Source organism: Rhamphochromis sp. 'chilingali' (genome assembly GCF_963969265.1).
Source record: "Rhamphochromis sp. 'chilingali' genome assembly, chromosome: 6".
NCBI classification, from domain to species: domain Eukaryota; kingdom Metazoa; phylum Chordata; class Actinopteri; order Cichliformes; family Cichlidae; genus Rhamphochromis; species Rhamphochromis sp. 'chilingali'.
In genome coordinates this window covers 39,314,053-39,329,296 of record NC_137933.1, presented here as the reverse complement: position 1 = coordinate 39,329,296, position 15,244 = coordinate 39,314,053, and the positions used below count along the sequence as shown (strand labels likewise).

The 15,244-nt window shown below is 42.3% G+C and overlaps 1 protein-coding gene across 1 annotated transcript in view; it reads right to left on the bottom strand.

Moving 5' to 3' along the window:
- The window catches only part of LOC308397943 (neural-cadherin-like), a 348,547-nt gene that overhangs the window by 91,215 nt on the left and 242,088 nt on the right, over positions 1-15,244 (bottom strand). Inside the window, exon 27 of the mRNA XM_080884232.1 lies at positions 8,896-9,110. Coding sequence (XP_080740358.1) covers positions 8,896-9,110 — 215 coding nt within the window. The remainder of the gene's footprint in view (positions 1-8,895; positions 9,111-15,244) is intronic.

The following is a 15,244-nucleotide window of genomic DNA, read 5'->3' as shown; positions in this document are numbered from 1 at the left end:
TGGGACATAGATTTGTGTTTTGTTTTTTCAGCTTCCCAGTCAGGCTTTCATGGAGAAAGCGGCATGTTATCGCATCACAGTGAGAAGGTCCTGGGTTTGAATCCAGCCTGAGGCATTTATTGTAGAGTTCGCATTACAACCCTGCATATGTGTGGGCTCTCTCCGGGTACCCGAGCTTCCTCCACAGTCCAAAAAACATACATGGGGTTCAGTTAGCTGGAGACAGGTGTGAATGTGAGGGTTGCCTGTCTCTATGTGACAAGGTGCACCTGCCTCTCGCTGGCATCTGGGATAGGCTCCAGCACCCCATGAACCAGAAGTATATGGATAGATAAATACAAAGTGACAACCATTTATGTGTTTGATATACTGATGCAAGTCTTCTGTGTCTGCCCTGTGCTGTTTATTTGCTAATGGTATAGTTTTAATGCTTAGAAATTAAATTCAGCTCAGCAGTTCAACTCAACAGTGTGCAAATAAAGTTTACCGTAGGGACCGGCTTTATGTTTGCATCTCGTTATGTTGTTTTTACAGCACGCTCTAACATGCACTGCAATCTAAATAACTGATTAACTAGCATCCCCGAAGCAGGTCCTAAAATAACCAGAAATTGTTTTCACGCAAAAGCAGCGCCACACAGCTGGTGTTTGTTCGTGGCACGAGAAGCACCTCTTGACTAATTATTTGAAAAGGTTATTCCTGAATACGGTATCTGTAAAGCATTGTTAAGCAAAACTAAATATTGTTCTGTGACTGCTGCTCTTTTGTGCTGGAAATCTGGATGAGCTCCACGCATGAAAACGTGCAACCGGAGCTTAGCGTAGAACAAACTGACCCTGAGCTGCTATTCAACATGGTCGTCCTAAGCTTAAAATGCCTTTATGTACATTTAAAGCTCACATGCGAGCAAAGGTAAATGGATTTAATGGAACATCCAATGTTCTGGTCTTAGCTAGAACAGAAGAGGTCAGCTTAGGTATGGGTATTATTCAGCCCTGCACACGTACACACACTAACTCCACCAACTCTGTGTTATAACCATGTAATCTCTTCTCCCTGAGTGGCCAAAGATTGGATGTAGTACACGGCGATGTTCCCAGTGTGCATTTATGTGTGTGAGTGCCTTACACCTTCTCTGGCCTACACAGCAGGGCTGGCTTGCTACAGCTGCCCTCCGGCGGGATAAAGGGCGGATGAGTGGGTGGCTTTGGAACAGCAAACCAGCATCTCAATAAAAAGCTGAAGTGGAAGCTTGCGTGTGTGTCTCTGTGAAGCACTGGCAAATTTGATCAACCGCGATGGACAGCAGCCCTAACAAGGCTTAATAACAAGCCTGTTTCACACATACAAAAGCAATACATTCAAAATGAAAATCCTGGCTTTATATTAGCGCAATACAAAGTCATGAGTAGAAAAACGAGGCTATGCAGCACTCTCCTTTGAATCCACCTGACATTTCATATTGTCCTCGCTTTGATCCTTCAAATGCACATTTCCCCTCTTTCTTCCAATTCTTTTCTTATTATTGTAATTCTCTTTTCAAACTACATTTTCAGTCCTGCATTAGTTGGCGTGAATCCCTCCAACCTTACGATGTAATTTTCTGAGCAGCTCTTGAACTCATAATGGATTCATGTCAGAATGAGACCTTCAGCATTCAGTCCACAGCGCATCCGATTTGGGAGTGAATCATCCCATTTTGTCTGATTCCTCTCGTAATTAAGCATCAATCCAGTTTAGCGCTTTGAGCATCCGCGGGAGAAGCGGATGCTCGAAGCTGTTCTTTCAATTATATTTGAACAAAACAATTTTTTTTTGTTTTGAGAAATCAGGTTCATAGTGCAGTCAGCGAGTTTGTGTCACCTTAAAATGGTGCTTTTTTTGTCCCTTTCTTCTCATCAGCTTTGTGCTTTATGTTAATGTGCTCATGGCTGCTCATTGTTTATTATATTTCAATGCAAGCTTTATTATGCACTTCCTTTACTTTTGGACGTTAGATTTCCTATTTTGAGTGCAGTTAATTTACACAAGGACAGTGAAGTCATCGAAATAATAATTTCATGGTATATAGACATGTATTTTTGGACATTATTCTCACTTCCTTCATTTCTGTCTGATATGTAGGTGATGCTGAAGAAAAAACATCTGTACACAGTTTGTGTATGAAAGGCTGGCTATTACTATATATGGTGATCCTTTTTATTAAAAATCCTGCAATGCCAATTCAATGATCATTACATCAGATTTTATTGAGGTTTTTCCCCCGACTGCAGCTGGTAAATGTGTTCATTGTGTTTTCGGTGTGGGTGGATTATTAAGTATTATCGATAATAGTTCAGGAAGTGGTCGTTTTATGAATGTTTATTTTGCAAAAGCTAAAAGGATAAATTGTGTTTATCTGGAAAATCATCCACTACTATCTGAAAATGGCTGTAAACTCCCAAACTTGTCTGAAAGACAAAATGTTAAATGTTAATTGAAGGCCCCTTTTTAGAATAAATGTGCTGATATAAACATCAAGGACTGTTTCAAACAGGTTTTCAAAGTGATAAGGGGGTTCCACTGGTGAGCCACAGAGCCAGTGCTGCAAGAACATGGAGCTGAATGGGATTTTTACATGGAAAACACAGAACAGCTTGTTGTTGCTCTTCATTTGAGGATTTCATTAAAATTAAACCTGGATGTTATTGTATTGTAAGTGATTGATAAAAAAATTGGGGTCAGAGTGGGAGAAAACAAAAGGTTGGAAAGGATGCGTATAGAAATAGAAATACAGTGGCTTATATTAGCCATCACTGGGCATCACATTTGGAATGTAAACAGCCCACTGAATGCCAATCATCAGTTGCTATCAATCAATGTATAGTGTCAGTATTCGCTCTCCTTACCTTAACAGGAGGTTTCTAGCAGTTGTGTAAAAGAGTGAATGTCAGATCTGCAGTAAAGTGTCAGACATTGTGGAAGACAAAGTTTGGTAGAAAACTGTCAAAGGTTTTGAGAACCTTTGCTTTAAACTAGAAAAACATCACCCATTACTTGGTTCAGCTGCGTAGAGCAACCACAACTGAAATATGCAAGCTACGAGTAGACGAACAAGGCCACCTCCTTCAGAAATACAGCCCAGACTTGAAAAGCTTTAATGACTTTCACTCGGTTTGGGAAATTTGATGAATGACAGTACAAATCTGTTTGGATATGTGCATCAACAGCGGTTTAACTTAGTGGTGGTTGAAGGATCCTGTATCGTGGTTGCAAACCTGTTTTGTAGCCCTCAAAATATTATCTTGACTTCTACAATGTTACATTTCCCTTACATGGTGCATGAATCTAAATGGAAAGTTTGCAGATGGAGAAGTCTGTTCTCAGAGCAAATAATGAAGCTGCCAAGGAGAATTTGCTGCAAGCTCTCTACATAATATGAAGCGACAGGTACAGGTACATACTACGTGAACTGTGGTTGGGTGGTATTTTAAAAATTTGAAAATGACCAAGGCCAGTCCAACAACTAGCTTTGACAAAATATTCCTCGGTTCCACTACCTCCTGGCTGTCTAGCTCTCGAATACCTCAGGGTGTTTTTTCACACCCGCAGAGTTTAGTGCGTTTAAATCGAACTCTGGTTTGTTTTTCCACTTGAAGTGGTTCATTTGTACAGGTGTGAACACAATAACTGCAGTCGGGTGCGGACAAAAACAACCACACCCTTTGGATGAACTCCAGCGCGGTGCGTTTATGGTGTGAATGTGATCCAACTCTGGTCCACAGAAAAACAACCTGGTGTACATTACAGGTGTGAGCTAAAAAAAATGTCCCTTAGCCATATATGCTTTGTATTCTCAATGCGGTAAGGTCCTATAGATGTGCAAAGGTCTGTACAAGCTAGCGACTAACATAAATTCTCTGTGTTCTCCAATAGTGCAGAACACAGCACGTTCTTCCTGTATTTACTTTTGTTGCTTCTGCCCCAGACACATGGGGCCAGTGAGCAGACGCAACATTCTCACATGGTTTATGATGCAATATTCTCCACTTGGAAAATAAACCAAAGCGTGGCAAAAAGCTACGAGTTAAGCTACTCCTCAACTGAATCGGACCAGAGTAAATGTACTACATGTGTGAAAACACCCTCAGAAATCTGCCAGACACAAGACCTCTGCTACTCTACACTCGCCAGTTATACATGATTTAAATGTCCGTCAGCGTCTGAGTACAACTTTCACTAACTAACCCCCCACCCAAAAAAAACAACAGTATCAGCAACTTCTTTCAAACAAAAACCAAAAGAAATGATGCCCAAACTCATGAAGGTGAGACCCGCATTCTATTGAACTTGGATTTATCCTTTTAATGGTAACACTGACATTATTATTAGTATCAATTCAAAATCCAGCGTGGAGATTACAGGCAAAATGATCACATATCTAGCTCGCATCAGAATCAGAATCAGAATCAGAATCGTGTTTATTGGCCAAGTATATGTGCAGACACATACAGGGAATTTGGTTCCGGTAGATGGAGGCTCTCAAGCACAGCAATGTAAATCACACACACACACGTGTCTATATATACATTACACAAACATACACAAAGCTGTGTAAACCAACTATAAATAACCAATCTAAACTTATATACATAAAATACAGAAAAGAAGTGGAATGAATACTACAAAATGTACATAAGGTGCAGCTGCAGTCTGGCAGTGGGAGCAGTGTGACAGGTCAACTGTTTAGGAGGGAGATGGCGAGGGGAAAGAAACTGTTCCTGTGTCGGGTGGTCCTGGTCTGCAGGCTTCTGTACCGTCTGCCAGAGGGCAGCAGATCAAAAAGTCTGTGTGCAGGGTGTGAGGGATCTGTGATGATTTTCCCTGCCCGTTTCCTGGTTCTTGAGAGGTACAGATCCTGGATGGAGGGCAGGGGGGCGCCGATGATCCTTTCTGCTGCCCGTACAGTCCGCTGCAGTCTGCTCCTGTCCTGTTTAGTGGCTGCTCCATACCAGACTGTGATGGAGGAGCACAGGACAGACTCAATGACCGCAGTGTAGAACTGGACCAGCAGCTCCTGTGGAAGACTGTACTTCCCCAGTTGTCTCAGGAAGTACATCCTCTGCTGGGTCTTTTTGAGGATGGAGTTGATGTTGGTCTCCCACTTCAGGTCCTGGGAGATGGTTGTACCCAGGAACTTGAAGAACCTTACAGTCGACACATGGCTGTCTGATATGATGAGGGGGAGCAGAGTTGAGGGATGTCTCCTGAAGTCCACTGTCATCTCTACAGTCTTAAGAGTGTTCAGCTCCAGATTGTGCTGACTGCACCAGACTCATTACCATCCTGAATGAGGCCAATGACAGTGGTGTCATCTGCAAACTTTAGGAGTTTGACAGCCGAGTTCTTGGAGGTGCAGTCGTTAGTGTAGAGGGAGAACAGTAGTGGTGAGAGGACACATCCTTGAGGGGCACCAATACGGAGGGACCGGGTTTCAGAGGTGATCTTCCCCAGCCTCACTTGTTGCTTTCTGTCTGTCAGGAAGCTGGTGATCCACTGACAGGTAGCAGGTGACACGCTGAGCTGGGAGAGTTTGGAGGAGAGAAGTTCAGGCACAATGGTGTTAAAAGCCGAACTAAAGTCCACAAACAGGACCCTGGCATAAGTTTCCGGGCTGTCGAGGTGTTGCAGGATGTAATGCAGCCTGATGTTAACTGCATCATCCACCGACCTGTTTGGCGAGGTAGGCAAACTGCAGAGGGTCCAGCTGGTGGCCTGTAATGTCCTTCAGATAGGCTAACACCAGTCGTTCGAAGGATTTCATAACCACAGACGTCAAGGCGACAGGTCTGTAGTCATTCAGTCCTGTGATGGTGGGTTTCTTGGGAATAGGCATGATGGTGGAGTGTTTGAAGCAGGAGGGAACTTCACACAGCTCCAGGGATCTGTTGAAGATGCGAGTAAAGATGGGAGCCAGCTGTTCAGCACAGGTTTTGAGGCAGGAGAGTGAGACACCATCTGGTCAGGGGCTTTCCTGGGCTTCTGTTTCTGAAATAGGAGGGTGAAGGGGGGAGAGATGGGAGGTGTGTTGGGGGTCAATGTCTGAAGCAATGTCTCTGGGGAGGGGAGGGTGAGGCGTGGGAGTCTGTCCGTCTCAAACCTGCAGTAGAAAGTGTTTAACTCGTTGGCCAGGTCTTTGTTTGCTTCAACAGTGGGTGGGGGGCGTCTGTAGCTGGTGATTTACTGCAGGCCCCTCCACACTGACGCTGGGTCGTTGGCTGAGAGCCGGGAATTCCTTTCCAGGGTGGTAATCTGGTCAGCCAGCTCGCACAGTGCGTTATTCGGGTTGGCCTGAGGAGGGATGTAAACACCGACCAGCATGAAGGAAGAAAACTCCCGCGGTGAATAAAACGGTTTACAATTGATGAAAAAACTTTCCAAGTGTGGGCTGCAGTGTTTCTGTAACACTGTGACATCAGTACACCAACCTTCATTAATGTAGAAGCAGACTCCACCACCCTTTGTTTTCCCTGAGAGCTCAGTTTCGCGGTCCGCCCGGTGGAGTTGGAAGCCCGGCAGATTTAAGACAGCGTCTGGGACTCGCTCACTGAGCCAGGTTTCAGTGAAGCAGAGGGCAGCAGAGCGTGCAAAGTCCTTGTTAGCAGTAATTAGTCGACTTTGTTTGGAAGAGAGCGGAGATTCGCGAGGTGAATGGAGGGGAGTGCCGTGCCGAATCCTCGCCGACGTAGTTTCACCAGCGCGACTCCCCCGTCTACGTCTTCTCCAGGAGCCACAGAGAGCTGTGAGCTCCAACTCCAACTAAAATGAAAACTTTTCCAGGTTTGTGAAAAATGGATAAGAACTATAGTGAGACGACTGCCTGATGTTTAGCAGTTGATCTCTGGAGAAAGTGATGTGGTCTGAGTGACCAAAAGCGCAGAAAATAAACAGAAGCAAGAAAAGTGCGAGAGAGCGCAGTACCGAGGCTGCCATCCGCGGCGCCATCTTGATCATCAGTGCATATACAAATACTGTAAATAACCCCCCGTAAAGAACGCTCTTTACCATAACGCAGTTTGGTACATACTGTGATGCAGGAATATTAAGCTTCAGCACAGTCTAATCTTGCCCATGGATTTGTTACATGCAGTAGGTCAACCTTGACCCAAGTTAATTAGAGCTCTAAATATGTACAGCCTGACTCTAATTACACACTGTGCACCAAGTCCACTAACAACTCAACTAACCTAATCCTAAGTCTTTAGGACCCACAAACTGGCTGGCTTTCAAACACACACAGATCCTCTGACACCAACAAAGGCTAAAGAAATAATTCAGGATTTACACTGCAAACCTGCTCATCAAATACACACTCGACACACACACATATACACAGACACACAACTCATCCGGCTCTCCAGGCGGACTTCACCTCCCACACATATTACTTTAGCAGTGATGGAACAGCAGCATCTCTCCCAAGAGAGAGGAGCAATACGAGGCGAAAGGAGTAGCAAGAGAGACAAGGAGGTGTTAGTCTCTCAGATTAAAACACTAAATATACCAACATGTACAAGATATTTGTTCTTTGTTTCCATCTGTCTATAATCCCTGCCTACTGCCCTCTATTCAAGAAGATTTATTGTCTTCAAAGTTTAAGAATATTGCCACTGCAACAAAACAAAGGGACACAATTTTCCCTTAAGAGCTACAGATGAAACCTTGATAAAGCTCAATTTACACTTATTTTCAAAAGTTTCTTACCAATATTCATGCTATACATCACTGCAGTGAACAGCAGGATTGTGTATGCATGACTGTCACTGTCTAATCCTGAGTGCACTGCAAGTTAATACACAGGGAATTAAACCAGAAATTGGAGATGCTTGTTTACTTGCACTGAGCATTCCTGCCATACCTAATGATGAGTGCATATCCAACTTGCCTTGATGAACAGTAAAATTCAACCACACAAGTTGAAATATTCAACTCAACACAGCATCTAGACGAGAACATGCTGATGCTTGTCTCTAGTTTTTTCCCGCACCACGCTGTTTACCCAAGAGGTATTTTGTTCTTAGGATAGTATATCAATGATTTACATAAGGAAAAATAAAAAAATAAATGCACTTAGGTGTTTCTATTTCTATTTCTTTTTAATTAGTTCACATTTCTCACGTACCGCTGGCAACCACAGACGTACCACCTGGGGAAAAAGCACCTCCATTTGGGTTTCACAGTCATAGTCTGGATTCTGTTTTGTTTGTTTAGAGTAAAGCTACACAAAAACGATACCTCCTCTTCTTAATCCTCCCACACTAAATCCCTCCATTATTTACCTCATCTAAAAATGTCTATTACCTTAACTTTTAAGCCCCCCTTAAGCAAAACAGTTTTTATTACTGCAAAGCTGAAAGTGCCATCATTATTTCAAGAATTGCTGAAATGCAACCTTGGGAGTCTGAAATAATGCTAAAAGGTGAGAAGTATATATGATTTATGCACTTTTAATACCACAGTTCATAAGATGGGGAGAATGCGGAAGAATAAAACAGTCGCTCTTTGTTCTGAAGCTCAATCTGCAGGATTTATCTGCTGCTCCAGAAATGATAAAGTAATGATAAAAGGCAAAAGTAATGTCTTCCTCATCTCAGAATGTGGCAGGACATATTATTTTTTCTGTATTGTTTGTGATATTCATGTTAAATATGGTCAAATAATGAGGCCAGCACTTGTACGAATAATCCCTCCAGGTTTCAGCTGCTCTTAGTGAGTTCCCAGCAGTTTTTTCTACTCTTAGCTATGTATGATGTCAGCGAATGAGATCACTAATATAGTCATCTCAGGCATCAATATTTTTCCTTTACTGGACCCCAGTAATGAAAACACAGAACACGAAATAAACACATTTCCTACCTATAGCCATGAAGTCCTCGTGGTCCCAGGCTTGCAGCTGCGCTAAGGGGCCGCTGTACAACACCAGGCCATCAGCCACGTCCGTGATGAACTCCAGCGACACATGGCTCTCGAAACAGGGCATCATGGGAGGAAACCAGGCATAGCCGTTGCCATGGAAACTGTGCTTGTTCTGCTGGCATTCAGGCCCCTCGAACTGAGCTGGGCACTGGCACCTTGGGACAAAGAGGAAATCAAGAGGCGAAATGACACGAGTTAGTGAATGCAATAAAGAGATGGCTCCGATTTTTTCACCGCTTTGTGAAAATTCAGTTAAAACACTACCCTGATCTTTCTCAACCCCTTTTTGAACCTTTTGCCATATTTAGCTCTTTCAAGTATTTTTGCACCACGTCTGCTCTCCGTGTCTCCAAGTCTAGTTGTTTTCCCCTCTCAGACTAAGCTCCCCTTCGGCTATCTCGCTCTCTCATTTCGTATGTTTCACTGATGCAGATGTTCTCATTAGTGGCAAAACCACAGGGAGAATCACAACATCACTACCAAACTCCTCTCTCTGTGTTTCCACATATTCAAGTACTCATTTGTACCACTGCTTCCTGTCAAAATGTCACCTCTCACCTAGGGCTGGGCGATATGACCCAAAATTCATATCTCAATATTTTTTACCTGGACGGCGATATAAGATATACATCTCGATTTTTTTTTTTAAAAGCCATAAAGTAAGAACAAAATGAGAGTTCTTAGTCAAAGCTGTGTCCCAGATGTCACACAGGCACTTTTATTAACATAGAGCAGATGTACATAAAATTTACTCAAAAATAAATTATGAGCATTTATTAAATAATAATGCTCCATAAATAAAAGAAAACAATGTTGTTTTTGTGCATAACAAAAAGCTCACAATTGTGCAGTCAAAATGTAAACTAAAAGACGCTGAGCACAATAACAAAGACAGATTTCACAGCTGCTCTGTTCCCAACTTCTACTCTGTGACTGACAGCATTGAGTTTGAAATCCTCTTCGTAACCACGTCTCTGAACAGGTGCCATTTATGGTCCTTATACACAGTAGGGTAATATTACGTTGAAGCACAGTACGTATCACTCCGCGAAGGCTCCTCGGTAGCCGTAATGCGCCGACAAACTATCAAGCGGTGCAGCACCGTAGCTTACCAAAGTCGTAATAAAACATTTTTGACAGATTGCTGAGCGCCGTGTTCCACATAAAATCGGTTCACGGCCATCAAGCACAACCAAAATTCATACATAAGGTGCGCTGTCAATTTTTGAGAAAATGCAAGGATTTTAGGCCGCGCAGCGCCTCTGGGCTGCATGGCGTTAGCGTGGTTAGCTCGTTAGCGTGGTTAGCTAGCTAACACGTTGACGGCGTCCAGCCCCACGCACGGGTCGATGCGCAGTAACTCGTTAACAGAGATTTGCCGTGTTCATCTTGTCGCTTCCTGCAGGTGAAGCGATGGGGGAGGAGGGGGAGTTGTGTTCAGTGAAGGAGAGGCGAGGCCGAGTAAAGTTGCGTAAAGACAAAAGTGGACGAAAGAGAGGCAAACTTGCGGCTCCACAAGTATAGTTATAACGTAACATAGACTATATCGATATAAAAGATATTGTCAGATCTTATATCTCGTATAAAAATATATCGATATTTTTTAAAAACTCGATATATCGCCCAGCTCTACTCTCACCTTCTCTCTCTGGGAGCACTTTAGCCTGTAAATTACAATGCCACTTCTTTGTCTACATGAACAATCCTATAAATACATAAAATGAGTACGAAATAATCAGGAATTTTTCCTCTGACATAAAAACATGTCCAACTCTGTTGAGTGATTACTCTCTGTAATCACCAGTGAAATGTAAAAAAAAAACATACACCCAAACAACAATGGGACTATATTATCGCAGCCATCTGTTTCCCTCGCCTTTTCAGAGTGTGTATTTTACCATCTAAACTCGACACATTCCTGAATCAATTTCTCTTATTTATCTGATTTTTTTTTTAAAAAAGCTTTCATCTTTTCATGTTTAGTAGCTGGAAATAAATCTCACGGGAAAGTCATGGATTTTTCAGCAAAATAAAAATTCCCTTCTTTCAATCCACATGTTGCCAGCAATTAAGAAATATAAAAATTGTACACCCAGCTTGCCTTCCAAATTTGCGCACACAGACGCGCGCACACACACAAACAGAACAACAATGCCTTTCTCCAGGGGAATTCTCTTCCTCCTAATAAGTGAGTTTTTCATTGGTTTATGTTATTCACACTTCAGCTGCCTCTCAAGATATTCTGAGTCTGAGCCTGGTGGATCCTACAAGCCCACACAGGATGTGTATTTCCACCATTATGTGTTTGCATTCACACATCTCCTTAGTGTTCCGCAGACAGCTCATTTCTCATCCAAATGTTCCTTCGTTCTCTTGCTCATTTTTCTGCCTCTGCTCTTCTCCAGAATTGAAAGAGGACACGTGAATGCATGTGCACGCAAACAAACAAATGCAGACTCAGAAATCAAGCAGCCCACATACAATAAATGACACCTGTACAAATACAGGAGGCATGTGTCACTTCACTGCCTTCAGATGCAGGAACACAAGCAGGCAAACAAACACTTTAGACGAATGCTAATGTAATATACGACAAGATGTTACACTCTGCCGCAAGACGGGTAGTGCTGACTTGAACATTGGCCAACTTTAAAGTACAAGAAATCTCCATGAATCACCAAGAGCCAGATGCACAAATGCTATTCATACACCTTTTCCTGCACACGTGTATGTTTGTGTGAAATGCAAATGCAAAAAGGTGCATGCACATTTGAGCCTTTGTGGGTAAATAGTGTCAGTTGTATGCAGAGTTTTATTCATCCGGGCCCTGGTTTTCTTCACAGTTTGAGAAAAGGATGCTTGAATTCACTATAAGCGGCGCAGAATCAGAACCATCATAGCTATGAAACATAAAATGCCTTTTTAAGGTGATGTAATAGCTTTTTCAACTCGAAGGGCACTCTGACAGAACATGTCTTCACTGAAGCTAGTGCCCAATTTTGTAATGTTAAGGGAGACCGATTATGCTCTTTCCACTGTATTTATCACTATAATAGCTTTGAATGATTCATCTCGAGAAAGATTTTGAAAACAGACTGAAAACCTACTGAAAACACAATTTGCCATTCTTAATTGGAAATGCCAGCTGTTCAAACACATCTGTGTAAAGCTTGATTTCAAATCAGGTGACAAGCTCTGATCCACCTAAAGGTGACAGCACTAGCACACATCTACTCTTCACAAAAACACTTCAACTTCCACTTTAAAGCCACATGCTATAGAAAAGATGGGTATGACCATGGGTTCTATATGCATTTTGATCAAACCAAACCAAATTACAATGTCAATGCTGTGCTGTATTTTGAGCCGGAAGTCAGAAATTCTGAGTTCACAGTCAAAATCTTTCAGCTAAACTCCCCCACTTGGAAAGTCGGGGCAATCGCGTACCAGCAGCACGCATAAACTTACAACAGAAGTTGTAAGATGTACTACAAATGTAGCTTTTTTGTGACTTGTTAAATACACTGAACAAAAATCATGCTCTATCTGTGACTGTGCTGCAGCACTGTTTATAAGTGCAAATACATATGCATTTTATTATAGTCCAAGTATGAAGCCTGAATGTATCTCCCTTACAGTTCTAGCTATCGAACATTAAATGCCACATTAAAGCAATGCAATGGCTTTCTCCACTCTAAAAGTGCACATCTTCACCAAAGAATGCCCAATTTTGCCATTTTAATGGGGTCCGATTATGTGCTTTCTACCTACATATTTATCACTAGAGTAGCTTTGTATGATTTATCAAGAGAACATTCTGTACACTTACTGAAAAACATAGTTTGACATTCTTATTTGAAAATCGTTAGCTTCATAGCATAAGTGCCTAAGTCATTTTTTGGTCAAATTGAGATTTTTGCCTAACTTTACTCCCCTACCACTGCTGCATCATCCTGTCCGTCTGCCTATGTCATTGGCCAAAAATGACTTAGGCAATTATGCTATCAAGCTAACGAAATGCTACCTTCAAACACGTCTGTACGGGTTTGAGTCTGAACAAGAATTTTTCTGACTTTTACAACTGGAATGTGGTCAACTCTGGTTTGCCATCACTCACTGATAAATGATCCAACTTCCAGGGTATATGGAATTTGGAATCAGGTGATGACGGGGTGAAGTTCTACGTTATCAGGAAATGCTAGCGTGGACAATTCGAAGTGCTACAATTATACAATGCAGGTGGTTCATAAAACCACAAGCCCAGTGCAGAAGTCACGTCTTGTGACTCAGTTTAGTGGATACAAGGCCAATCAGAGACACCTGTCAATCAAGGCAGCGTAGACTTCAGAAGCCAAACATTTGTTTATTTTTAGTGCCGAGCAGAAAACATTTTCATTTCTGCTGTAACGTTGGCCACTTTTACACGGCAGTCTAAGGAGACTTCTCTACTTATAGAGCCAGCTTCAAAATGCCATCAGAGGAAATGCAGTTTTTGGCACATTTGTTTGGTTTTTCAGCCCCTGAGGTTACTGCTTATAACAGCAGGTCGCACTAACATCCTATGGTGTCATGTTCTGTGGAAGAACAGTTTACTCCACGGACCAATAAGGATTCTGCAACACTTCACTGGTAAGAAACACTTGTAAGAAAAGTAAATAAGAGAAGGAAGAAGCTACCTGTGATTTTATACCTTTTTATTTATTTGTTGCTTATTGGTTTTTTCCCTTAGGCTTTAAAAAGTCATTCATACTCAAAAGTTTTGTTGGCGTGTAAGACTGGAGGTACCAGGAAAACATTCACGCCTGCATTTTCATTTTGGTGATGTCACGCTAATTCTCTGAGCACAAGACAATCCGAGGCATAGTTTTAGACACAATTGCGAAGCTCTCCAATCCTCTTAAGGCAGCTTTGTTTTGCTCATTCGTTGTCTGCTGGGAATTGCGTTTGTTAACGCTGGGCCGGGAGCCGTAATCCCACTCCTCCACTCAACCCCCTCACTTCCCAGATCTCATTATTAATCCCAGTGCCTCGATTATCTGCATGTTCTTTCTTCAATCTTGGACTGTAATCTTTTTGTGTGTGTGTGTGTGTGTATGCGTTGGGGTCATATCTCAAAGCCCCAAGAGCAGAAAACTATCCTACAGCCATTCTATCTTTTATTAACTCTTATCTTATCTGCATGTGTTATTTCTTCCCCCTTCACTTTTCTTCTTTTCTGTCCTTGCTCCCATTTTCATTATCGTGCTCTTTTATCATTTCCTCTTTCCTCTCCTTGCTACCCTGCACTTCCTTTCCCATTTTTGATCCTCTAGTCTCCTTTTCTTTACCACTGTTCCCTCTCTCATGTGTTCCCATTTCCCCCTAATTCCCTTCACCTTTATCCAACTCTGTCTCATTTCCCCAGCCTTTCCCAAATCCCCCTTTTCCTTTCTATTCTCTTCTCCTTTCTATCTTCATTTCCTGACATCCACTGTCTTGCTGCTCCCACTTCTGAACCAGCAGAATCACACATCAGATGTTACAGAGCTCAGGTACTCTAACGTGATTGAAAATGCGACAATCATCTGCATCTCTGGGTTGCCAGCTTCAGCTGCTTTGCCTTGTTCTCTCTCTGTCATCTATTTGGCTGATACTTCACAAAGAAGCAATTCCTGCATTTCCGCTTTGGCTTGCATTCAGTTTTCATAAAACAGATGCAGAACGTGTTACTTTAGAGCCAGCATTTAATCATGCACTCAGTTTTAAGCCTTGATCACCAAGTTATGGAACAGTTCTTGCTCACTCCCCTCAGCCTTATGACAGATCCACTGTTACACCAAATAGAAAGTCTACATGTGCATCACAGTTACAAAAGGTCGTCTTTGCCAAGTCTAAAAGTCTCCAGAATACCAGGAAACGTGTTGTTTACACTTGATTGAAGTATGTTTATTCATAGAACATGAATTATGTATCCAGGTTTGGATGTAAAGCACATTTACTCAACTGAAAGTTCTATAAGTCCATAATATGTCCAGAGTGGGAAAGCACAAGCCTAACGAAGCACAACTATAAAAAGGTATACACAGCTCATCAAGCAGTCAGTGCTGCTACGCTTCAACACAAATGTACACAGGAGGAAAATCGACGTGTGGAACATTACTGGAGGAACAAACAACATTAGATATTTTCTCATTTGGTGTATTGATGATGCTTGTGGAGAGTGCTTCCTGAATCCCATATGTATTCAGACAGTTCACAGCTTGTGGAATACAAAACTGTTCTTGAACCTTTCAGTGACCCCTCGTGACTG